At 52.0% G+C, this 22,060-nt stretch overlaps 10 protein-coding genes across 10 annotated transcripts; 6 read left to right on the forward strand and 4 right to left on the reverse strand.

Annotated features, from left to right (window-relative positions):
* Positions 1-2,263: 2,263 nt before the first annotated feature.
* Positions 2,264-3,852, forward strand: CGGC5_v014979 (uncharacterized protein; the record flags this gene model as incomplete). Its single annotated transcript, XM_032025286.1, has 2 exons — positions 2,264-2,350; positions 2,398-3,852. 2 exons carry the CDS (start codon positions 2,264-2,266, stop codon positions 3,850-3,852), a joined length of 1,542 nt encoding a protein of 513 aa, XP_031878120.1.
* Positions 3,853-4,969: 1,117 nt separating this feature from the next.
* On the forward strand, positions 4,970-6,744 carry CGGC5_v014980 (uncharacterized protein; the record flags this gene model as incomplete). The annotated part of the gene is made up of 2 exons (XM_066153181.1): positions 4,970-5,175; positions 5,301-6,744. The coding sequence occupies 2 exons, from the start codon at positions 4,970-4,972 to the stop codon at positions 6,742-6,744; spliced, it is 1,650 nt and encodes a 549-aa protein (XP_066007377.1).
* A 2,135-nt stretch (positions 6,745-8,879) lies between these two features.
* Positions 8,880-9,297, reverse strand: CGGC5_v014981 (uncharacterized protein; the record flags this gene model as incomplete). Its single annotated transcript, XM_032025290.1, has 2 exons — positions 8,880-8,986; positions 9,054-9,297. 2 exons carry the CDS (start codon positions 9,295-9,297, stop codon positions 8,880-8,882), a joined length of 351 nt encoding a protein of 116 aa, XP_031878149.1.
* A 1,600-nt stretch (positions 9,298-10,897) lies between these two features.
* On the forward strand, positions 10,898-11,299 carry CGGC5_v014982 (uncharacterized protein; the record flags this gene model as incomplete). Its single annotated transcript, XM_032025291.1, has 2 exons — positions 10,898-11,020; positions 11,096-11,299. The coding sequence occupies 2 exons, from the start codon at positions 10,898-10,900 to the stop codon at positions 11,297-11,299; spliced, it is 327 nt and encodes a 108-aa protein (XP_031878147.1).
* An 81-nt stretch (positions 11,300-11,380) lies between these two features.
* Positions 11,381-13,405, reverse strand: KHT2-1 (Hexose transporter 2; the record flags this gene model as incomplete). Its single annotated transcript, XM_032025292.1, has 9 exons — positions 11,381-11,766; positions 11,826-11,965; positions 12,059-12,188; positions 12,239-12,248; positions 12,312-12,363; positions 12,429-13,048; positions 13,094-13,155; positions 13,229-13,256; positions 13,346-13,405. 9 exons carry the CDS (start codon positions 13,403-13,405, stop codon positions 11,381-11,383), a joined length of 1,488 nt encoding a protein of 495 aa, XP_031878143.1.
* Positions 13,406-13,861: 456 nt separating this feature from the next.
* Positions 13,862-14,782, forward strand: CGGC5_v014984 (putative fructose-bisphosphate aldolase; the record flags this gene model as incomplete). Its single annotated transcript, XM_032025293.1, has 1 exon — positions 13,862-14,782. The coding sequence occupies one exon, from the start codon at positions 13,862-13,864 to the stop codon at positions 14,780-14,782; it is 921 nt and encodes a 306-aa protein (XP_031878087.1).
* Positions 14,783-15,249: 467 nt separating this feature from the next.
* Positions 15,250-16,523, forward strand: CGGC5_v014985 (putative 2-hydroxyacid dehydrogenase; the record flags this gene model as incomplete). Its single annotated transcript, XM_066153182.1, has 5 exons — positions 15,250-15,293; positions 15,363-15,584; positions 15,683-16,040; positions 16,103-16,342; positions 16,407-16,523. 5 exons carry the CDS (start codon positions 15,250-15,252, stop codon positions 16,521-16,523), a joined length of 981 nt encoding a protein of 326 aa, XP_066007438.1.
* A 128-nt stretch (positions 16,524-16,651) lies between these two features.
* Positions 16,652-18,979, reverse strand: ctnR-2 (Citrinin biosynthesis transcriptional activator ctnR; the record flags this gene model as incomplete). Its single annotated transcript, XM_066153183.1, has 5 exons — positions 16,652-17,225; positions 17,295-18,120; positions 18,484-18,684; positions 18,758-18,831; positions 18,891-18,979. 5 exons carry the CDS (start codon positions 18,977-18,979, stop codon positions 16,652-16,654), a joined length of 1,764 nt encoding a protein of 587 aa, XP_066007437.1.
* Positions 18,980-19,391: 412 nt separating this feature from the next.
* Positions 19,392-20,449, reverse strand: CGGC5_v014987 (uncharacterized protein; the record flags this gene model as incomplete). The annotated part of the gene is made up of 2 exons (XM_032025296.1): positions 19,392-20,331; positions 20,397-20,449. 2 exons carry the CDS (start codon positions 20,447-20,449, stop codon positions 19,392-19,394), a joined length of 993 nt encoding a protein of 330 aa, XP_031878145.1.
* Positions 20,450-20,909: 460 nt separating this feature from the next.
* Positions 20,910-21,854, forward strand: denD-0 (D-erythronate dehydrogenase; the record flags this gene model as incomplete). The annotated part of the gene is made up of 1 exon (XM_032025297.1): positions 20,910-21,854. The coding sequence occupies one exon, from the start codon at positions 20,910-20,912 to the stop codon at positions 21,852-21,854; it is 945 nt and encodes a 314-aa protein (XP_031878089.1).
* Positions 21,855-22,060: the final 206 nt, after the last annotated feature.

Here is a 22,060-nt window from a genome sequence, read left to right on the forward strand (position 1 = left end):
GACGCGGATTCCTCCCGGAAAAGTCTCAAGCCGGAGGGGCATACAACAACGCAGGGACAAAGACTGGTTGACGGCTCAGGGTCTTCAGTATCGGCTTATCATCTGAACTATGTTACTCCTAGATTGGAAGTTCGTGTGGTGTTTGAAGAGGGTTTTGGGCCACTTTGGAGACATGATTCTTATGTTTCATTGTTGCCTCTTACGTCGGCCTCGGAGATGATCGGTCGGCCATACATAAAGCGAAACCGAAGTTATAAACATGTTGACCATTCTCATCGGGCCACCACCACGGCACATGCCGCCATCTTTTTCCCGAGGCATCACTTTACCTCAGGGCCAAGCCACAAGGCCAAGAACACCTGTCCAAAGGAGATACCGCGCAGACTTCATGCCAAGATGAGGCGCACTTTGTTGCCTCCAGCCAGCATGCCGCTCAGCTCCTCTACCACGCGAACGCGATCACGATGTCATTTCTCCAGAAAATGAGTGACCTAGCCAGCACCGCCTCCAAGCTCTTGGCAACCTTCGCATAGAAAACACAAATCCAGCATTTCATCATCCATCGCATCTATACTTCAGGAATCACATCATGCCTTCCCCACAGACGCGGCAGCGTGGTCGCACAGACGACGTCCATCCCACCACACCAGATGGCACCGCACGTCAACCACAACCCACGGGCCTTCCTCCGCCCAACGCCGGGAACCCAATATCAACGGCTCATCCCAGACATGTCCAGGATCCCCCGTATCCCGAGGGGCAGCAGGAGAAGCTTCGTCCAATGCAGTGCCGTTCAGCAGCACTCCGCGCGTCCATCATTCGGAGGCCAATCTCGCCTTCCGGGGGGCCATCGGCCGCTGGCGTGGGCTTCCAAAGGCAATCGAGCCACGCACAAACGTATGGCGAGGAAAGGCAAAGGGAACGGCGGGCCGAAACCTTTTGCGAAATACTAGTTCTTGCCAACAACGAACAGTTGCGCTGTGGTGGGGGTGCTGGTTCCTCGTCCCCTCCTCCCCGTTCTTTGCTGAGCTGGCCAACCTACGGATGCATTGGCGCATTGTTCATGGCGAAAGGGTAAAAGGAAGCCCAACCAGCCAAATGCGTGCGACCGCCACCCAAGAGTGGGTGTCTGCCGTGTCCTTCAACCCAGACAAAATGCAATCGTGAATCGACAATCCAAATACGCCCCGCAACAACGAATAGACGTCGGCAATGATATCGCGCGCATTCTGCGAGAAAGAAATGGCCCACCAATCGGCGCCGGGATGCAGACTTGTCCTGCCGGATCGGGCAACTCCCGGACGGCATTCCGCTGCAGCTGGGGCCATGTGAGTCGTTTGGCGCAGTAGATCCGCAATGGAAGGGCAGGTTGGTGGGGGTGGAGGGGAGGCGACGGAGCGGATGTGTGTGGCGTGCCGCACCCCGCATCCAAGAACGGTTCTGCGACTGGTCGAGCTGTTGGCTGTCACAGTTGGAGATGGCGGGGTTCCCATTTCTTTTCTTCCGCCGAAGAACAATACGGGGAAAGGAAGTAAAGATTTTTTTTGACAGGTGAGGCGCGTTTCATTATTGCTTCCACGGCTTTATCAAAAAGCTCGATGGAAGTGAGGCGAGGCGGACGGGTTGATCGTTTCCTTCCCAGGCGTTTCAGCTCGTCGTCTCGTTTGCTCCTCAAGCTGAGAAAGACAGAGGGACGGCAGGGCTTCAAGAAAGTGAAGCTCAAGCGGTGCCAAAAGATGGGCTGAATGCCACAAGTTCAGTCCATCCTCCCTCGTCCGTGCAAGTTGAGTAGTCGACGCTCGCCGCGCCGACGGTCCCGTCCCATCAGTGACGAAACCATCGCCCGTCCAATCGCGATCGCGGGGGTTTAGCCTGCAGCGAGCAGGTGGTACCGCTCTTGCCTGGCAAGGAGCTTGTGCGCCCGTTGCTTGGAGCGGACTGGGTTGAGTTCGGCAGGCGGTAGACGTGGCCGTGGGAGCGAGATCTGATGGGATGGAGGGGTAGGGGTCTCTCGGGTGCCGGGATGGCGTGTTATGGGTGGCTTGCATGATTGGAGTTGCCTTTTTGGGGGAATGGGATTTCGTATGTAAACCGATGATCTGCTCTTCCGGATTTGGGAGTTGTGCAGGCTTCATGTTGTATGACCATTGACACATTCTCCATGGGTTCGAGGACGTGAGTTCTCTTCAGGTGGCGCGACAGAACAGACGAATAAGACGCCCGATCTCCCCGATCTCTGCGATCGCAGAGCCACCACGGCAAGATGGCTTCCGCCGAGGGCATTGACATGAACCTCACGTACCCGAAATCGCCAGACCCGAGAGTCCCAGCGTCAGTGCTGAAGGAAATCGTAAGTCTCTCGTCTTGTTCTGTTTGTGCGTATCTGACCTCTAAAAGGACGATGCCAATATCCCGGTTTTCATGACTGGGATCCTGCTCCCGCACGTCGTATGCACTCTCTTCATCTTTGCTCGCATTGCCTCGCGGCTATGGGTGATTCGCAAGTGGTTTCTGGACGACACGCTCATCTTCCTCTCGTGGCTCTTTTCAACGGCCCTGTGCATCGTCTATGGCATCACCGCCACAACGCCCTCGCTGTTGGCGGCCCCATCAGAGGCGTCCCTGCTGGAAGATGTCAACCCGTACATCATGCGCACATACCTCGGGTTGATTTACTACCAACTCTGCCTCTGTCTGACGAAATTCTCCATCCTGGCATTCTATCTCCGGGTCTTTGTCTCCCGCCCGCGAGAGCGGCTGTTTGCATGGGGAACAGTTGTGTTTGTGCTCATGTACAGCGTACCAATGCTGCTGATGAGCTTCCTCCAATGCCATCCGGTGATGGGACAGTTCTTCGGGCGGCCGATGATGTGCTTCGGCTTTCCAGAGCTGTTGATCTCGAGCGCAAGTCTTCATTCCGCTACTGACGCGTGGTTGATCGCCATGGTCATCCCCTGCGTTGCCAGACTCGACCTTCCTCGGAGGGACAAGATTGCGCTCTCCGTGGTGTTGAGTTTGAGCATCTTCGTTATTGCAGCGAGCATGGTCCGTCTTCAGCTCAGCCTGCACAGGCACTACCTGCCCAACAGCACGGGTGTGACCAACACGCTCACGTTCTTCGTTATGACGATCCTGGAGTGCGACCTGGCGCTCATTTGCGCCAGCGCCCCGACACTGCGTCCGCTGCTGGCCAAGGTTTTCCCTGGCCTGATGAGTGCGGCGAAGAGAAGGTCGCTTGAGGCCACGGAGAACGAGAGCTTTGACTTGACGAGCTTAACCTACCACGGCTATCCATGGACGGAGCCCAGCACGCCTTTCGCGCGGAGCCGGAACGCGAGTTATGCCAGTCACTTGAACAAACTGCGGATGCCGGCACCGCCTGTGCCTGTATTGTCGATATCGCACATGGCGCCGACAACGCTCAGTCTGAGGACTGCGGTGTTGGGGGTGGTGCCGAGGAGTCGAGGCCGGCCTCTCACTGGAGACGGTAGGCCTATGTTGGAGGCGACATGGGAGGCGAAGAGAAGCTCTTCGGTATACTCGCAGGATGATCGGTTTGAGGTGCCTGACACTCCTAGGTCTGGCAGGGGCGATGGAGTCGTGTTGAAGGAGATGAGGTTGAGTCTCGGGCCCGGTGTTGGAGGAGGAGAAGGTTTCATGGCGGAGAAGGCACCATTGAGCCCGAATCGGATGAGTCCAATGTCCGATTTGAGTGGCGACACATACACTGTTGACAGAAACAGTGGGAGCACCAAGGGCGAAAAGAATGACGGAAGATTGACGACAGAGATACCCCGGGAGAAGGACAAGGTCCCTCCTTGTAGGCCGAGACGGCCAGACGACCCAGCGTAATGATCAACGTAGTGAGAAGACACTTTCGTTGAGAAACCGTCAAACGTGTTGTGTCGTGATGTAGTCGTGATTCGGCCAAACAACGCCCGTGGCCAAGGTTTCGTCGGTGGTTGGCGTGGTGGATGGATGGAGATGAATCTCGGCCGACAGGCGAATAAAACTATTACGTAATACACGAGCAGGGATGGGGTACCCGGGATGGATCCCGATAAGACGGTCTGTGCATCATTTCTTCCTTCCTTCCGCCTCCTGAATGTCTCTTGTCGCGGCAAGAGATCACCAAAGCGTAACCAACTTCCGTGGTTGTCGTCCTTCTCGTCCTCGCCCTCCTAGTTCTTGGCTGTCTTCGTCATCGTCGTTGTCGTCTTCCTCGTCTTTCTTGTCTTCCTCGCCCGTCTTCGTGCTTCCCGGCTGTGGTGATGAGGTGCGGCCGATCTGAGGCGGGGCTCATTCGTCCCGTGCCGTGCCGTGCAGCGCTCGTAATGCTGGGGCGATTTGGCCAAGGTTCGATGGGTCCGTAACAAGTTCCGTAACTGATGCGCCTTCTTAGATCGGCAGATATATCAATGCAACTTCACTCTGTTATACTTGTTTGTTGAGATGAACACCTTGCAATCGGGACGCCTGTCGCCGGCCCCATGCCGTCCCGGGATGACGAGGAGGCTCTCCCGCGCACCTCAGACGGTCAACTTGAGACTTCATTCTCCGATACAGACCCCATGCAAGCCATGCCGGACTTTGTCTTGACCTGAAGCTATTGACGGCTGGAGGAGATGCATTGCCTCAATCAGCTGCGGGAGACCGGCAAAACTCTGCTTCCTTCCTCAAACCACCACTTTTCGTGTTGCACCAAGTGGTGGCGACTCGATTCGGAGCGTCGTGTATCTCAATGCGCCTTCCCTTTCCGACATGCCCTTCAGCTGCTCGATTCTTTCACTCAGTCCTCCCGTCCAAGGAAGCTTGCTTCCACCGTTTGCCTCATCGTCACTCTTTTCTTTCCTGCCTTTTGCAAGGGCAAACGGCGTACTTTCTTTTCTAATCCATTTCACCTTCCTTTCGAACTTTCACAAAACCAAAAATGGGAAGGATCTAGCAACTTGCGACAAAATCAGTAACCATGCTGCAAATTCGGATCTTGCTTGCCTTTTGCTTGGCTTTTGCCGCAGCCGTCGCTTCTCAGGTTCGCGATGGCGCTCCTGCTCTCGGAACATCGATTTCTTCGCTCTTGATTGATGCGGAGACACCGCGGGCGTCGCGACAGGCGAGCATCGAGATCGCGCATCATCTTCAGACTGGCGAGAAAGTGGCAGCAAAGAGTTTGGAGTCGGACGGATCGCGCTCCCGGCACGATGGCAAGGAAGTGATGCATCTCTGGGCCAGGCAGAATTCGACGCAAGAAGCCCCCTCCCTATCGCGGCCAAATTCGAGTCGCTAACCATTTTTCGCAGACCCTCGAGCCAGCCGTCGCTGTCGCTCTCTACCGTCACACTCACGAGAACATCCTTCATCGAGGTACCAAGCGAGACGCAGGTCGTCGTCTCCACGCTTGTCGAGACTGTGACCGTTGTCGACCCTATCTTCATCACCAAGACCAGCACCGTCGCGATCGCGCAAGCCCCGAGCGATTTGGCGAAACGAAAATTTGCTTCACCAGCAGCCAGTTACCATGGCGATTCGACCTCGTCGGCAAACACTGGTCTTCCTCGTGACAAGCCTCCGCGACCGGATTCGACATCACTCTCCTCTCTCCGAGACTCAACCCGTTTACCAGTCCCGACGACACTTGTTACCGCACGCCACGGCGTTCGACGCCAAGTCTTGGATGCGCCGGTTACTGTCATTGGCATGGTCTCGATTGTCACCATCGAAACGACGGTAACTTTGACTAGGACAGGCAGCTTCGTCTCGACGGCAACGGTCGTGAACCCCGTCATAGTCTCTGTGACGGCAACTCCAACTTCAACCACTACCCTGTTCGTCACAGCTGGCGCTCCAGCTCCAACCTCGATTGCAAGCACCCAGGAAGTGTCTACAATTACCCCAGAGCCGACCATTCCGACAACGGCTTCCACTCGCATGACTATCTCCACGCCAACCCAGACTTCGCTCGTCACAACTTTGCTATCGAGCGATAAGAGTACCTCTGTTCTCCCAATCAGCAGCAGTATCTCGAGTTCGTCTAGCGCAACCAGTAGCATCACGACTTGGTTCACGGATGATCCCGATGGGTTCTCATGGCCAACCGTAGCCCCGACTCCGACCCCAACCTCGACGCAAACATCTGCCAGTATCACGGCATCGTTGACTGTTGTTCCAGGCTCTGAATCATCGCTCAGGCCCGCACTGGATGATGGCCAAATCGCTGGGATCGCCGTAGGCAGCGTCTTCGGCATCGTCCTCGTCGCGCTAGCTATCTGGCTCCTTCGAAAGCGCTCCAAGCGTCGCCAGCATGTTAACATTCCCGAAGACGACTACCAAATGACTTCAGCCGCCGCAGCAGCCGCTATTATCGACTCATCGCCACCCACCATGAACCAACGCGACCCAAGCGGGCCCCTGCCCAGCAACACGAGTGGTGAAAGCTCTCGCGAGGGCAATGTTCGCATTGTTATCCAGCCAAATGAGAAGCGTCGGACTCAGAGCAGCGGTCTCTTCCCTATCCCAAAGATCTGGCCGCAGCCGCCCGGATACAACGGCAGGACTTACAGCTTCTCGGCGGGAGAGAGTGCAGAGTCTTCTCCTCGCGAGCCGATGACTTGGAGCAATGCGAGCGAGTACGGAGGTTCGAGCAACCGAGAGGGTTTGCCTGGTAGTGGCACGCGAGGAAATATCGCGATGCGCAATGCTCAGAGGACTGAGGGTGCTGGCGGTGCAAGTGGCAGCAGATTTTGATGGAGAACAGGCTTTGCCAACTTGAATGGATCGCAAAAGACACGAGCAGATGATACTTAGATACCCCCTAATAATGAGCCCCGTGTGTGTAATCACTGTTATGAAGGACTCCTCTTTCGCGTCTCGTCCAAAAGCTCGAGACCTCAGCGTCTGAGTCAGAGGTGGGTTTGAGGGTCATTCGCCAGGACAATCAAGCAGCAACGACAACATCGTAACTGTCATCCCAGATCAACCCCCCAAAGCAGCAAGCATAATAACCTATAAGAGGCTTGGCCAAGGCGTGAGTCCAATCAAGGCTCGCCGTTCGCCCGAAACCCCATAATTACTTACATTTAACACTCAACGTTAAGAAGGATGGTACACTAGCCGACTTGTGACAATCATTGTAGTTGGCTGGGGCGTTTCCAAGTGGTATCAGTCTGCGCGCCCCCCGGATTCCCGAGTGATCCGTCAAAAAGTTAAGGTACCTAGGTAGGTAGGCAACCAAAGCTCCACTGCAATCCCAATTCGGGCCAACGCATGCAGGGCGGCGGCTTCTCTCGCGGCCGGCCGCGAATTGCTGACCAAACAAGTGGTTCGCCAAATGAATGAATGACAGCAGGCAGCCAGCTTCTTCACTGCAATCTTAACTCCGCCCAAGGCATTGAATATGATGTGGTCGTCTTTGGCCAGCGGCTCTGTTGGCCCATATTCCCGCGACTATTAACGCAGCTTCAACCAATAGGATCTTTGCCAAGTTATGGCACCCGCGCTAAGAAGTCACTAGCCAAAGAGATCCCGCCACGGAGTACATTCATGCAGACACAGCCCAGTTGAATGATCTATTTTTCACTGCGATTTATTCCCCTCAAGAGAGGATCTCTAGAAAAGCTAACATACGAATTTTGAAGCCTGTAACTCCTACAGCGGTCTCTATGACTGTTGCAAATTTGCGAAGTGTGTGAGAGGAGATAGCTAGGTACTCTAAAGATAACAAAACATTGCAATTATATAGAAAGAATAGCCTGCCTAACGAGAGGACTGCTCCTAAGAGCCCTCACTTGCAATACGACTGAAGACAATTTGTGCCCAGCTGCTGGAGTGACTGAATGAAATGAAATCCATAGGCACAGCCTAATATGCTACAACCTTTCACCGGCCGTATTTCTCCATACAGATATCTGCACTGTCACCCTTTTCCTTAACGGCCGCCATAAAACATTAGAGCTAGAGATCGCAACGTTGGAGTAGTTGCCGCCGGTAAGAAAGTTTCAACCTAACGGGATTCTGCCCTAACCAACATCCCAATCAAATGATGTGCTTCGTCTGGCATCCCACAAGTACTTGCCCATCAAGCCATTGGTACTCGTCTCAGGCAAAGTGGGGAGGGATGTAGCAGGCTAGCTTGGGTGTCAACCCTCCTTTGCAGCGCCGTCATTAGCTAATGGTTTGGGACTTTGGGGAAGATCTACGCATGCCCTTCTAATGCTTACCTATGACGTTCCACAGCTGTATGCACATGTGCATGAGGATGGGTGGCATGCTTTGGTGCGGGCCGTTCGCGAGCATGCAAACAAGAAGATCTTTCACTGCAATCTTAACCTTCATTGATGGGTTGAAGTGGGTGTCTTTAGGCACGTTTGAAACTCATCCTTTTTGACAACTTACGTTAGCCTCAGCTCAGCCGTTGAAGGCAGGCTGACGATGGTCTGTACTGCACACAGACAACGACCAACTAAAACCCCCCATAGTTTTACATATCTAGCGGCTCACAAATGTGAAATGTCAGAAGCGATTTCCAATATGCACTAATTCAGCCCTCAACTAAAGGTCTTGAGGGGAGGAAAAGACTTTTACTTCATAATGAGCTAGGGTCACCATTGAAACCACTGGTGGATTCAATTTAGGACTGAACATTAAGTTGAGAATCTCTTTGAGATATCTCTCTGCGGCCGTGTTTTATACATATTGTCTAAGATATATGTTGTGTACGCTTGATTTTCAAGCACAGGGGCAGTGCTTTAGTCTATGTTTCGCGAGCATAATTCTCGAGTCATTATGGCCGTGCATTTCTCTGGTTCATTATCCCTTGCCAGTCATGGTCCCTTCAACTTAAATCATCCGCTGCGATCTTCAATCCCATAAGATCATCGCAATTAGTTGCCGTCGTTGCGACGGGGAATGTACGACTTGATGTCGGAAACGCAGACATTCGAGGCGTTGGTGGCGAGCTGCTGGCACTCCCTGTCGGTGTAGAGCTCAACTGTAGTGAACGCGAGTCAGTCAACCACACGGTCATTCCGGCAACCAAGGGAAAAGTGTCTACTCACAGCTGAAGATGGGCGTCAAGCCGCTGGCGGAGAATCTCTTGTAGGTGGTGTTGGCAACGCCCATGGGGATGAGCTGGCACTTGTTGACGTCGTAGGGAGCGATGGCCATTTCCGAGCCGCCCTCGGTCTGAAGAGCCACACCGCTGCAGTTGGCATTGGGATCGTAGAACATCTTGATGCTGCCCATGATGGGGGACGCGCTGGCGGTGGCGGCCAGGGCCAGAAGGACGGATGTGAACTGCATTTTGGGAGTTGTGATGGGTATTGCTGGAGTTGAGGAGTTGTCGGTGAAGTTGAACTCGTTCGCGTATGGGGAATCACTCTATTTTATTATTGTCGAGCGTGAGGTCACTGCTCCCGGATGCTTGTTGTTATTGTGGGACTAAAGCCAAATACGAGGGGTAGTAGGGAACTTTTGGCAAGTCTGCTTCCAAGCTTAATGATCTATATATGGATTTTGACTCTTGGAAACAAGGATCATCAACGTATGATTGGTAGGTTCATCTATTTTGGCTCCGCATTTTGGGCTGGTTCCCGCGGAGCCAGAGAGATTGTCGGTATGCAATGAGCCAAAGTTTCCAGGGGCAGCAATTGCGGATCAGTTGGAGGAGTCAGTTACGAGCCTCAATCAAGAGGCGGTCTATTAGTCCGAAGCGATCGCATATTTCTTCAGCCGCCTCAGATAACATTTTCGTGGTCGGTGAGATTCGAAAGGGAAAGCAGGATGACGTCAAGAGCCGAAAGAAAAAGCCCAGTTTGTTGCAAGAAATGAAACGTTGTTAATTCTAGGCTAATTTCTGTCTCTTGTGAGGGCTGTCGTAATTGTAAGGGTCTAGGACAAGGTCGATGCCATTGGTCTAGCCTACTACTACGAGTACAATAAATCTTCTTGAAGAACAGGAAACAGAACCGTATCCTCCCTATTTCCTGGGCATTCTTATAACCTTGCCATTGACCTTGTCGATATTCCTAGAACCTTCTAGCAAATGCGCCATTGGATTTGGTGGGTCCAATGAGTCGTGGCTGAGGGTCTTGCCGAAGGCCGAACACCGGTCCATAGACCGTGACAGTAATGACCAATAATTCCAGCAGCTTAAGAACGGATTGAACTTCAATTCAGTGCAGACCAAACGCATGCTGCGAGTATGTGTTTAATCGCCTGCCAAAAAGGTTCAACCTTAGATACTAGCCAAAATGTTATTGAGCTACGTTCATCTATCACTGTATTCTTGAAGCGATGGTCCATGCCGTTAGTTGAATTTTCAAACCTTATGACGGCAACGCTTCGCAACCTCATCGCATGATTGTTTTACATCATCACCATCACCTTCGTCAAGCTTTTCTTCTATAAATCCTGCGGCGGGCCTTGAGGCTGTGTCTTAGCTCAGCTCATACGCCGACAAAAGGTCGTGAACCAATCGAAACCGCGATTCTGATTGAGAAGGGAGCAAAATAACCGCTAGGGCTTACCCTTTTGCGACTTACGTCTCAAAAAGAGGGCTCAGCTTCTTAGCCAAGAAGCAGTTGAATCGAGCACATGAGCTATGGAAGCTCAATGATCACAACAGTGGCGAGCTGGCTCTAAGTCATAAAACTCACCGGGAGGGCGAAGTGGCTTGTTTGGGGGAGCTCAGCTAGCCACAAGGCTTTTGGCTACCACGTCATCATCACTAGAGACTCCCTGGGTAGTCAGGTCGAAGTATGCCGTGAGCATTATGTCTGAGCGGAGCAGATGTTGATTTGCATATAAAAGCGTCTCTTATCTGCTCAACTTGATCGACGTTGAATGAAGGCAGCACAGCAAACCCCTTCTACACTACAACAAAGTTATCATACAAACCACCATGAAGTTCAACACCTTTCTGCAGAGCCTCGCATCTTTGAGCGTGGCTACGGCCATTCCTACCGAATCGAGCCAGAAGGAGATGAGCCCTTTGGAGCGTCTTCTTGGAGCCAACGGAGAGCCGGTAACGTTTTAACCCCCCCTCCCCCCCCCCCCCAAAAAAAAGGCGCTCTTGAGTATCGAAACTGACCAGACTCAGAAAGTCGAACAGTGTCTGGCAAAGGGCACCAGCTGCTCCTTGAACAGCGAGTGTTGCACTTGCTACTGTGACTGGCTGCTGCCTTTCATCGGGAAGTGCAGGCAGACTGTCGGGCCTCCGGCCTGCGGCGAAGCATGGGCCAAGGATCTCAGTCACCTAGGAGAATTGCGCAAAGATCTGCTGTACAAGGGCGTTGGACTTTAGGGGTAGCGTCGGCGAGATGAGCCGCATGGGCTGATATTTTCTCAACCTTTTGACCACAGTCTCTACCGGAACGATATAGTACTAAACTTTGGATTTATGTTTTGCATCCATTTCCAAGTGTTCCAGTGAGACGTCGCCTTTGACTTCTGTGCCAGCCATCATGTTCGCTGCCTGATGGTCTTCAATCTCAACCACACGATCACCGAATGCGGCTGCAATTTCTTCCAACGTTTTCTGCTTGGTTTCCGGATAGTATAGATAGATGATAACGAAGAATACGCTGCAGCAACCGACGAAAACGTAGTAGTAGTTCTCATGGATTGTGGCGAATGCGCTGGGGCCGGCTTGGGTAACCCCGACGTTCACAATGTAATGTGCTGCAGCGGCGACGCCCATGATCTTGCTTCTGATGGAAATGGGAAGGACTTCGGCGCCATAGATCCAAGTGACAGGATTGATGAGGCTGTCTGCGGTTTTCATGTTAGTAACTACAGAAAAAGACGACTGCATGGTTGTGTCAACTCACAGTATCCCACAGCAAAAAGGTAGATGCCCAAAATGGCAAAGCCTTTGCCGATGCGATTGTCTGTGTTCTGAAACGAGCGTTGCATGACAGAGCAGTAGATTTCAATGACAATGACCCAAGCGACTCCAGCAAGAAGCATCCTGATGTGTGAAGTGATAGGTTAGCTTTCAACTCTGTTTAATTTCAACAGTCTAATAATCAATGGGAAGGTTATCAAGATCCGGTTTACTTACTTGCGGCGACCCCATCTATCCGGCAAGATGAGAACAGATACTGTTGTGGCGAGAAATGCGCAGGTACCCCAAACGGCGGCGAGGGCGAGTATCGTCTTCGAGTCGATGCCGAGAGAGCGATACAGAGACGCTGAGCATATTAGCAACATACTCAGAGTTCCACGGCTTTGATCCACTAACTTTGATAGTACTATTCGGTTCGTTGTTAGTGTCTGCATGAAGACGACAAAGGATTTTGCTGGCTTTCACGTACCTGGACAACGTTGACTCCCGTAACACTTGTCAATATCTGGACTGAGACCGAGCTGGATAAGGGGTCCAAGATCAGCCTTTTCTGTGTAGGTACAAGATCTCGGCTTATTTAACTCACACTAAAACGCGACGTCGATACGTTTTCCAGATTTCTTTGAATGTTGGGATTTCCCTCTGCATCTCGAACTCGATCTGGGCTTTCATGAGTCCAAATTCTTCTTGCACAACATGCGATTGGAGGTCGCTCCGGATTCTTGTGAATTCATGTCGTGCTTCCTCGACATGACCTCTTTGGATCAACTGACGCGGAGAGTTCGGCATGAACGTGACAAGACCTGTAAAGAGGACAATACCCCATGGAATCTGCAGACCAAGCGGCACGCGCCACTGCGCCTGGCCGTACGGAGCAAAACCACCGGCAAAACCGACCCAATTCGAAGTCATAGTGCCGAAAGCAAGCCCAACGCCATTGAGACCTCCAATGAAGCCACGGATCTTCGGTGGGCTGATCTCGGAGAGGTAGACAGGAACGGTGCCACTGAGGGCCCCAACAGCGATTCCTGCTATTATGCGCCCCCCGAGGAACATCCCGACGTTGACTGCACCAGTCTGAATGGCACATCCAAGGCTGACGATGATGCATTGCAATTGCATGAAGCGGAGACGGCCGAGTTTGTCGGCGATGAGGATCTGCATGATAGCGCCAACCGCTTCACCTGCGATGTAAGTCGCCACCACCTGCATAGTTAGAAAGGTTGACGGGTAGGCATCGAGTGATCTTACAGATCCTATTATGGCGTTCGAAGGGTTATTCATGTATTCGACGAAGCTCAAGTGAGCGATAGCTGTTAATCTGTCAGTCCAATAACTACTCTCGATTCTTAGTCGGCGCGATTGGTTTTGGAGGAGAAATCTTACTGGTCGTCGCGATGCCGGTGTCAAATCCCTAAAGCCGAAGTATCACTCATCAGTCGCTTGCTTTCTAACCGCGTGGTTCATGATGAACGCGTTCTGTGACGGAGGCTAAGAACTCACATAGAGAAAGGTGCCCAGGCACGCGAACATCGCGACGAGGATTGTGTAGTGGTCCTTCATGGTGATAGCGATTGCCGATCAGACCTGACCTCGATACTGAAAGAGAGTCTGTCGCAAAGCAGTATATGACACGAGAACATAACAACGCCCGGAAAAGCTGCATTAACATGCAGGCCGTCTCAGTTGTATAGTGGGGCGGCTTTTCCTCGATGACGGAACTGAATTCCCGGGCGCGTCATTTGGCGGGACATCATCAAGCCGGAGATCATCCATGGTGCTTAGAGATTCCCCACATTTGGAGGCGTGTAATTGCACCGGATCGTCAGTGACCGGAGCAATGATCCCTCGCATATTGAATGAGTCCAGCGACACGTCCGATGTCATCCTACAAGAATGAAGGCTGGGATTAACTTGCATGCGCCATATGTCGATGAGCTTTGAGACCTGGTGCCTTCAACCATTCTTCTGTGTTGCCCTACTTCGTTGCTTCATCTCTGAAATCATCACACCGCAGCCATGGCAATCAATGGAGTCAACAGCAATGGTATCAATACCAAGACCAATGGGTTCGCCCACAAGCTGAGAAACAACCGCGCCAAGGCCATCGTCGATGCGGCATCAGCGGGTGGCTATGCTATTGCGGCCGTATGCTGCTACAACCTCGAGGCTGTCGTCGCGACTGTTCGCGCGGCAGAAACAAAGCGATCGCCAGCCCTTATTCAGCTCTTCCCTTGGTCTATTGAGTACGCAGACGGTCTTCTTCTGCATGCGGCAGCCGAAGCGGCTGACAAGGCTTCCGTCCCTATCGGCATTCATATGGATCATGCCCAGTCTCCGGACATCATCAGGCGGGCCGCTGATCTGGGCGGCTTCGACGGCATTATGGTCGATATGAGCCACTACGAAGAAGAAGAAAATCTGCGGCTCACCAAGGAACTGGTCCAGTACTGTAATGAACGCGGCATAATCACCGAAGCGGAACCTGGCCGTATTAATGGCTGCGAAGACGGCATTGCTGACACGGGCGACATGGAGGAGATTCTCACGGGTCCTGAACAGGCGGAGGAGTTCGTTGCTTGCGGTATTGACTGGCTAGCACCTGCGTTTGGCAATGTTCATGGGGTTTACGGGCCCAAGGGACCGCAGCTGGATTTCCCTCGTCTCGATACTGTCCGGCAGGCTGTGGGGGACCGCGTGCGCCTCGTGCTCCACGGCGCCCACGAGAAGTATTTCCAAGAGGAGCTGTTGCGTAAATGCATCTCGTACGGCATGGCAAAGGTTAACGTGAATGGTCCTGTGGCTGCAGCATGGACCAAGGTGCAGGGCGAGCTGACTGGCAAAGTCCCCTTGACGACGGTCATCGAGGAGCAGACAAAGGCAATGCAGGATGTGGTAGAGTACCACATGGACTTCTTAATGTCTACGGGTAAAGCATAAGACTTAAATAGAAGGCATTAAGTAGACTTAAAGCACTCAGTTGTCGCAAAACCTATGAAACACCATTTTCACGATGACCCTCGCACATGATACCCCCAATGTCTTCCATCCCAAACCGTCTTGCTGAACTGAAGTATGACTCCTAGAAGGTGTGGCACAAAGGTCGCAGAATTCTCGTCAGCCATCCATATTCTCGGAAAAGTTGCCTGTTTGCGGGGTTTGATTGTACCAACACTTGACGGCGCAATAACGAGCCGGCGGGTCTCCGCTTAGCCCGCCGAACGAAGACAAGGATACTCCAGCTTACCCCGCGCGGTACAAGTGCTTCTATCGGTCAATAAGGCATAGAAAGGTACAGTCCGCCTCAAGTCTCGCCGGCCCATTCTCAGACTTGACTGTGGTGTACCACTCCCTCAGGCCTTACTTTCGTTTTCAGGTCGAGTCAATTGGGATCCATGGGTATGAACATGGCTGCGCATGCAAAGGTACTGCTTCTTGGCAAAATTGACCAGTAAGTGACCGAGCATTTCCAAGTCAAATCACTTTAGCCGCCAACCTGAAATGGAACTGATCATTCCAGCGCAACTGCATCCTGGGATTCACTCTCGGAGCATGCACAACTTGTGAAGCCTCAATCAACTAGCAGAAAAGAGTTTCTCATTGAGCTTCGAAGTGGGAAACTGGATGGAGTTGTTGCCATATGTGATCGTGCACCTTACAGTCTGGCAGTCACCGGAAAGTTCGACGAGGAGCTAGTGCAGGCACTCCCCAAAAGCGTTAAATACATCTGTCACAATGGCAAGTAAGATGATCCAACAACCACTGCGCAGTAATTCTGACTCGAACTTAATCTTCAGGGGCTGGGTATGACAACATTGACGTGGTAGCTTGCACCGCAAGAAACATTCTCGTCTCAAACTGCCCCGAGGTTGTGGACGATGCTACGGCCGACACCGCTGTATTTCTTATCCTGGCTGCTCTAAGAGGCTTCAACAACGGCATTATGTCCATACGCAATAGGACTTGGACGGGCCACGTACCTCCAGGGCCTCTTGGCCATGATCCCCAAGGCAAAACCCTTGGTATTCTGGGTCTCGGCGGCATTGGCATCAATTTGAAGAAAAAGATGGAAATATTTGGGATGAATGTTATCTATCATAACAGATCACCTTCTGTTCTGTCTGACGGTGCCGAGTACGTCAGCTTTGACGAGTTGCTTGCAAAGAGCGACGTATTGAGTCTTAATCTACCACTGAATGTGAGTTCAATCACAGCCGCTGTTGTTCTCTGCGTAAGTATAAGCAACTCTGACAACCACAGGCCAATACCCGAAACATCATCTCAACCGGAGAATTCGAGAAGATGAAGGATGGCATTGTCATTGTCAACACGGCCCGAGGCGGCGTTCTGGATGAAGATGCCCTGGTCAAAGCCTTGACTTCTGGCAAAGTTCTCTCCGTAGGGCTCGATGTCTATCAAAGCGAGCCTGACATCCACCCCGGCCTTCTATCAAACCCGCATGTCTGCATGCTACCGCATATGGGTACATCGACTGTGGAGGTACGGCGCTCTGAATGAACATCGATGACAAATCAAAACAAATCACACTGACTTTCGATCGCAGACCAAAACAAAGATGGAGGAGTGCACTATTTCAAATGTGCGGTCGGGTATTCTGACGGGAAGGCTGGTTACATTGGTTCCGGAGCAGGCAAAGCCTAAAAGTGTTTCTTCTCGATAATTGAGTCTAAATTTCTTGAAATTAGAGTATAGACTCAACAATTCAAAGACGCCGTGTAAGACTAAAAGACTGGGTCCCATAAACATCCCATATTGTCAAAGTAGAGCATTTCTTGTCTCGGTCATATCTTACAACCAGTCTGCATCAAACTCTCTGCCAACTCCTCTAAGCCCAACCTGAGGCCCAGAAAAGTTGAGCAAGTCCGAAAATCCGACATCAAGAAAGTCATCAGAGCCAGCGAACAAGGCCATAGCCTGACAGTCAACCAGAGCTCCTAGCCTGTTCTGAAGTCCATAAGCTGTTCGACGGGTGTCATTGAATATTTCCAGACCGACTGGTCCAGAAGGACTGTTCTTCGTATCAACAATCAACTGGACCATATCCGAGTAGCGTTGACTACATGGCCAGTATATCGCTGATTGTCTCAAAGTATACAGGAGAGCCTCCAAGTCGTCAGGCACAGCTCCGCGCGCGGTTTCATAACCCATTGTCCAGAGCATAACCAGGCTCCGCGCGGCAACCCACACCACGAAGGGAAACGTGGGTCCTAGCTGTTGGATCTGATGAGACTCCAGAGAAGCTGCGAGGTTAGCAACGCTGCGGACCGCCTGGCGACAGCGGCTTCGGGCCGAGGTTGAGGGTTTCAGGTATGGTGAGGCTGTCGAGGGGAACGCTGCAACCGTATACATGCGTATGTTGATTCTGCAGTTGAGTCAGTCCCTAGAGGAGGCATGGAACTTGGCTGGATCAAAACGCAGTAATACCACTTACAGATAAAAAGTAGCATGGACCAAAGTCCAGACTGGGTCAAAAGTTGTGGGGGGCTCGCGAACCTCCCATGGTAGATTTTCGAACCAAGTGAAGAGCGAAATATCGAATCGACGGAAGCTACTTTGCCACTCCTCGCAGCTAGCTGGTAGGGCGAGGTTCACTGGCTGAATCAGCAGCTGGTTTGACTGATCGACCAATGTCAAGACGTCGATATAATAATGCCAAAGATTGAAAGGTTTCCGATGGTCAAGGTAAGGCCTCGCAGGAGACGGTCTTTGAAACCACTCAGGCACCACGTTCTGTCCCCATTCTCCGTCACGGACGGGGTATGGTAGCTTGATCAACCTGCTGTCGATAGAGCCTGGTTGACCAAGAGGCACACTTGAGAAGCGATCGAGGGCATAAATAGTCCAGAAAAGACGATGCTTCTGCTCTTCCTCGACATTCGAGTGAATGTCACTACTGCTGCCGCTGATGGACATATCGTCACCGCCTTGGCCTTTTTCCGGAGCATCATTGTCGACGAGGGAAGATGAGCGCGGGTCCAGAGCTGTGTTATTGGTGCTGGCGAGGCGAAGCTGGCGCGTCGATGTTACCAGCATAGCCATGATATTCCATGTCCTTGGTCCAGGGCCCTGCCCGATAGCATCAATGGCGAGAAGAGCAAGGGCTTGCGTTGATGCGAGTGATGCAACGTCAATTGATTGCAGAAGAATTTGTTCTCTCGAGGTCTTTATTTGCGCTCCGCGAGCTTCGGCAGGCGGTGTTGCTTTTCTCCAGAATCGGTAGGCGACTACAACGATGCCGTGGAGGACAACTTGTTGCTCTGGGGAGAATGCTTTAGAGAGAAAGCTTGGCTTATGGAGCAGTGGCGCCCAGGGATATACCTGCTCAAAAAAGAGATCAACAAGCTCTCGAATTATCGGTTCAGGTGGCAGTGATGAATCGGCGGTTGTGACGGTCGGCATTTGTGGGCTGTTTGTTACATCCCACGACTCAAGGGGAGGACGGGGTTCAATCCTTTCCATCAGCGGTGATGCGGCAAACACATTCAGATCTGTCGCCGTTGCAGTTGATCCAGCAGTTGATAAAGAGGCAGAGACCGGTTGCCAGAGTGGCTCTCTATCTGAAGGGCTCGTTTGTTGCTGTACGCGGTCACTGGTTGTCGGCGCGGGATTGGGCGATGTACCCAATGCTGAGAGCTGAGCCTCCAGCGGCTGGGTCTGTATGGGGTCTTTCTGGTAATTCTGAACGCAACTGAGAATCTCCTGTACCGTACGAGACATGTTATCCATGTTGTCCTCCAATAAGCTGAGGCGTTGCTCGACTGCCTTGCCGTAGCCCGGACGTAAACCGGGCTGGCCCTTCTCCTTGTACTCGCATACCACACCTGCATACGAACTTCCGAGTCAGTTATGATTGATACAAAGTAATCTGTCAAACTAAATCAGAGTATGATGTACCTTTCCGTTGGCACATGCCACACTGAGGGCGAGAGCTGTCACATCGAGCTTTCTTGACCTTGCAGTGCTCACATCTGTGAATCCAGTTAAGTAAATCCTTCCAAGGCCTAGTGAAGTAACCTGCAATACATACGCTTTCGATATCACGGCTTGTCTCTTGCGAGGGCGATAAGTGCCCTCCTCGTTATCAGAACCACCCTCGTTCGCTGATTGGGCAGGCATCTCGGAGTATCATTGATCAGTGATGCTATCTTTGGAGGTGAGAAAACAGATCCAGACGTACTTCAATGTTCGAAGCGAACTTCAGCGGAGGCAGAAAGCGTAGTCCATCCCCGACCTCATCTCCACAATTAGACCAAGGTCTGACGAGCATGCTTCCCCGCAAGCCAAGCCCTTCCCCCGGTTATGTGGCATTGTATGCGGGGTAACCCACTAGACCTTGGTAATCCCTCCCGCGATCCGGCGCAATCATCTCCCGGAGTAGTCACAACCATTGTTTGCGCATGATGTGGCGGTAATGAACGTTGAAGCTATGAAAAATACAAACTAATTGAACATGAAAGTCAAGAATAATAGTGAGTGTTGTCGGTGTTTCAATACATCAATGTCCCGATTCCATCCCCTTCGCAGATTACTAGTACGCTTTTACACCGGCCAGTCTGAGCAGTTGATCACTCAGGATAGGCTTCTCCAAAGGTTCCGAGCGGTTTCGAGGGTCGACGGTACCATCAGACAGGCGCGCCTGCATGTCTCTGAGTTTGATGTTGTCGTGAGGCCAGTGGGTTGTCGCCCCGTTCACTTGGAAAACCTTGCTCTTCTCCTCGAGGGCCTCTTTTGATGCCAACTCAGCAGGCGCATACGCCGCGTAGATGACAGTCCGAACTACATCGCTCTTCTTTGTTGGTTCCCCGCCCCAGTGAATGCACCTCGAGTCCCAAAGAATAAGGTCCCCAGGCTCAGCCTCAACCTTGACGGGACGCACCCCCCGTGCCTTGAACCATTCCATATCCTTGTCGTCGAAGTAGCGATTGTCCCTCCACTCCCATGTTGCCGGGTCTGTCTCTTTGTCGAAGAACTCCTCCACAAGCGCAGCAGATCCGTCCATGACACATAGAGAACCGTCTTCTGGACCCGCGTGGCTCAAGTTGATTATTCCCTGGATGCAGTGCAGCCCACGCTTGCGCGGTGCTTGATCGACGTGGGGCCAGGGGGCGCGTGCCTCCTTGAGATTCGGCAGAGTGATATTGAGCGAGTCGAATGAGACGATCAGTTTGTCAGTCCCCCAGACCTTGGCAAATGCGTCGAGAACGCCCGGCTCCTGGCGGGCCTCCCACATGAAGCGTTCATGGACGACGCTGTAGTTTTCGTAGGTGTTCTTGTCCGTCTGGACGGGAAACTTGGCGTCTTTCCAAGTTGAAGGCTCTTCAATGTCGAGAGACTCGTCGAAAGACTTAAGCCATTCGAAAGCCTTCTGCTGATAATAGCGGGCCTTCTCTGGTGGAATGGCCCCTTTAACGACGCAGTAGCCCTTGGCTTCGAGCTGGTCGCGCCAGTCGCCACCTGGGTTCTCGATCCTTGATGAATGTCAGTCATGCCTCGTAATTTAAAGACAAAGAAACTCTCGAGGGGAACTCCTTACTTGAAAGGGCTGTCCACCTTGACAGAGGCGGGATTCGTAGCTGTGGTCGCCATGATGGAAATAAGTTGCAAACGTGGATGAAATCGCTATGAGGGCAGGTGCGATGGAAACCAACAATCGTTATCGATGTATGTTGTATCAGATTCGGCAAAAGATGATTTAACCTCTAGCACGCAACTTCTCGTATAAATGCCTTCGATTTGAATCGCGAATTGCAGCAATTTTGACAACATCGTAAGCTTCGAGCGAATTGTCACTGCCGTCGCCGGCGCCACCGGGGTATTGATCCCCCGTTGAGACCCCTCAATTCCCGGCACCTAGCAGCGGAGCATTATCCGACCGGAACGGCACCCAAATCTAGATCCGAGAGGGAATTGGGAAAGAAGTCTCGTGGGAATCTATACATGGAGGCAATTCAAAATATTCGAAATGATCCTGATAGAAACTCATGAATGAGCCAACATTGAGGATATTTTGCCGAAACTTGAGTTCTTTGCCAAACATCACGTTGAAATGCGCGTACTCATCACCGGCGCCGCCGGATTCATCGGTCAGATTGTCGCCAGCAAATTATTAGAAGACGAAAGCAATGAGCTCATCTTAACCGATGTTATCGAACCGCCCATACCCAGCTCAAAATCCCACAACAACGTGAAGCTTATCAAAGCTGATCTAGTCGATGAGGCGACAAAGGTGGTGCCGGAGAGTCTCGATGCAGCCATACTTCTCCATGGGATCATGAGTTCCGGCGCAGAGGCAAACTTCGAACTGGGTTATCGCGTCAATGTTGATGCAACACGCTCAGTTTTGAATCTTCTTGCCAAGAGATGCCCCGGCGTTCGCGTTCTCTACGCATCGAGTGAAGCCGTGTATGGCAGACCGGTCCCCGCACAAAATGTCACGGAAGACGACATCCCGAGTCCAGAAATGTCCTACGGTTGTCAGAAGGTTATATGCGAAACCCTCATCAACGACTACACCCGTAGGAACATGATCAATGGCTTTGCCCTTCGGTTCCCTACCATCTCCGTCCGACCGGGTGCTCCTAGCGCAGCAGTGTCTAGCTTTCTTTCGGGAGTAATTCGGGAGCCACTCAATGGCCAGAGGTGCACCATCCCTTTGAAAGATCGAGCTTGGCGTCATTGGATGTCTTCTCCAAAGACACTGGTCCACAACTTGATGGTGGCTTTGACCCTACCGAAAGACGCTCTGCCCCCACACCGGAGAGCCGTAAATATGCCGGGTTTCGGCGTGACGGTGCAGGACATGCTGGACGCGCTAGAGGAGGTTGGTGGCAAGGATAAGCTGTTACTGGTTGAAGAAAGGGACGATCCAGAGCTAAGATCTTTGCTGTATTCCTGGGCTGATCATTTCGACAACAGCCTAGCCATATCGTTGGGGATGAAGCAGGACACTTCGTTTGTTCAGTCAGCAAGCGACTATTTGAAGACTATGTAACCTTGGTGGCAGAGGAAACGTTCCTAGACCAAATGGCCCATCATTCGGGTAGAAACTGGAGCTTTTGAAGATTTTGCTGATCGGGTGCAGTTGCATGTTTCATATTTTCTCATTTTCATTCTTGGGCTTTCTGATTCTTAATCGTGTCATTCTCTCGAGTATCCCATTTAACATGTGAATTCTCGCTGTCTGTTCTTTGTGTATTC

This window comes from Colletotrichum fructicola (genome assembly GCF_000319635.2).
Source record: "Colletotrichum fructicola Nara gc5 chromosome Unknown KSG_Nara_v1_contig09, whole genome shotgun sequence".
Lineage (NCBI taxonomy): Eukaryota > Fungi > Ascomycota > Sordariomycetes > Glomerellales > Glomerellaceae > Colletotrichum > Colletotrichum fructicola.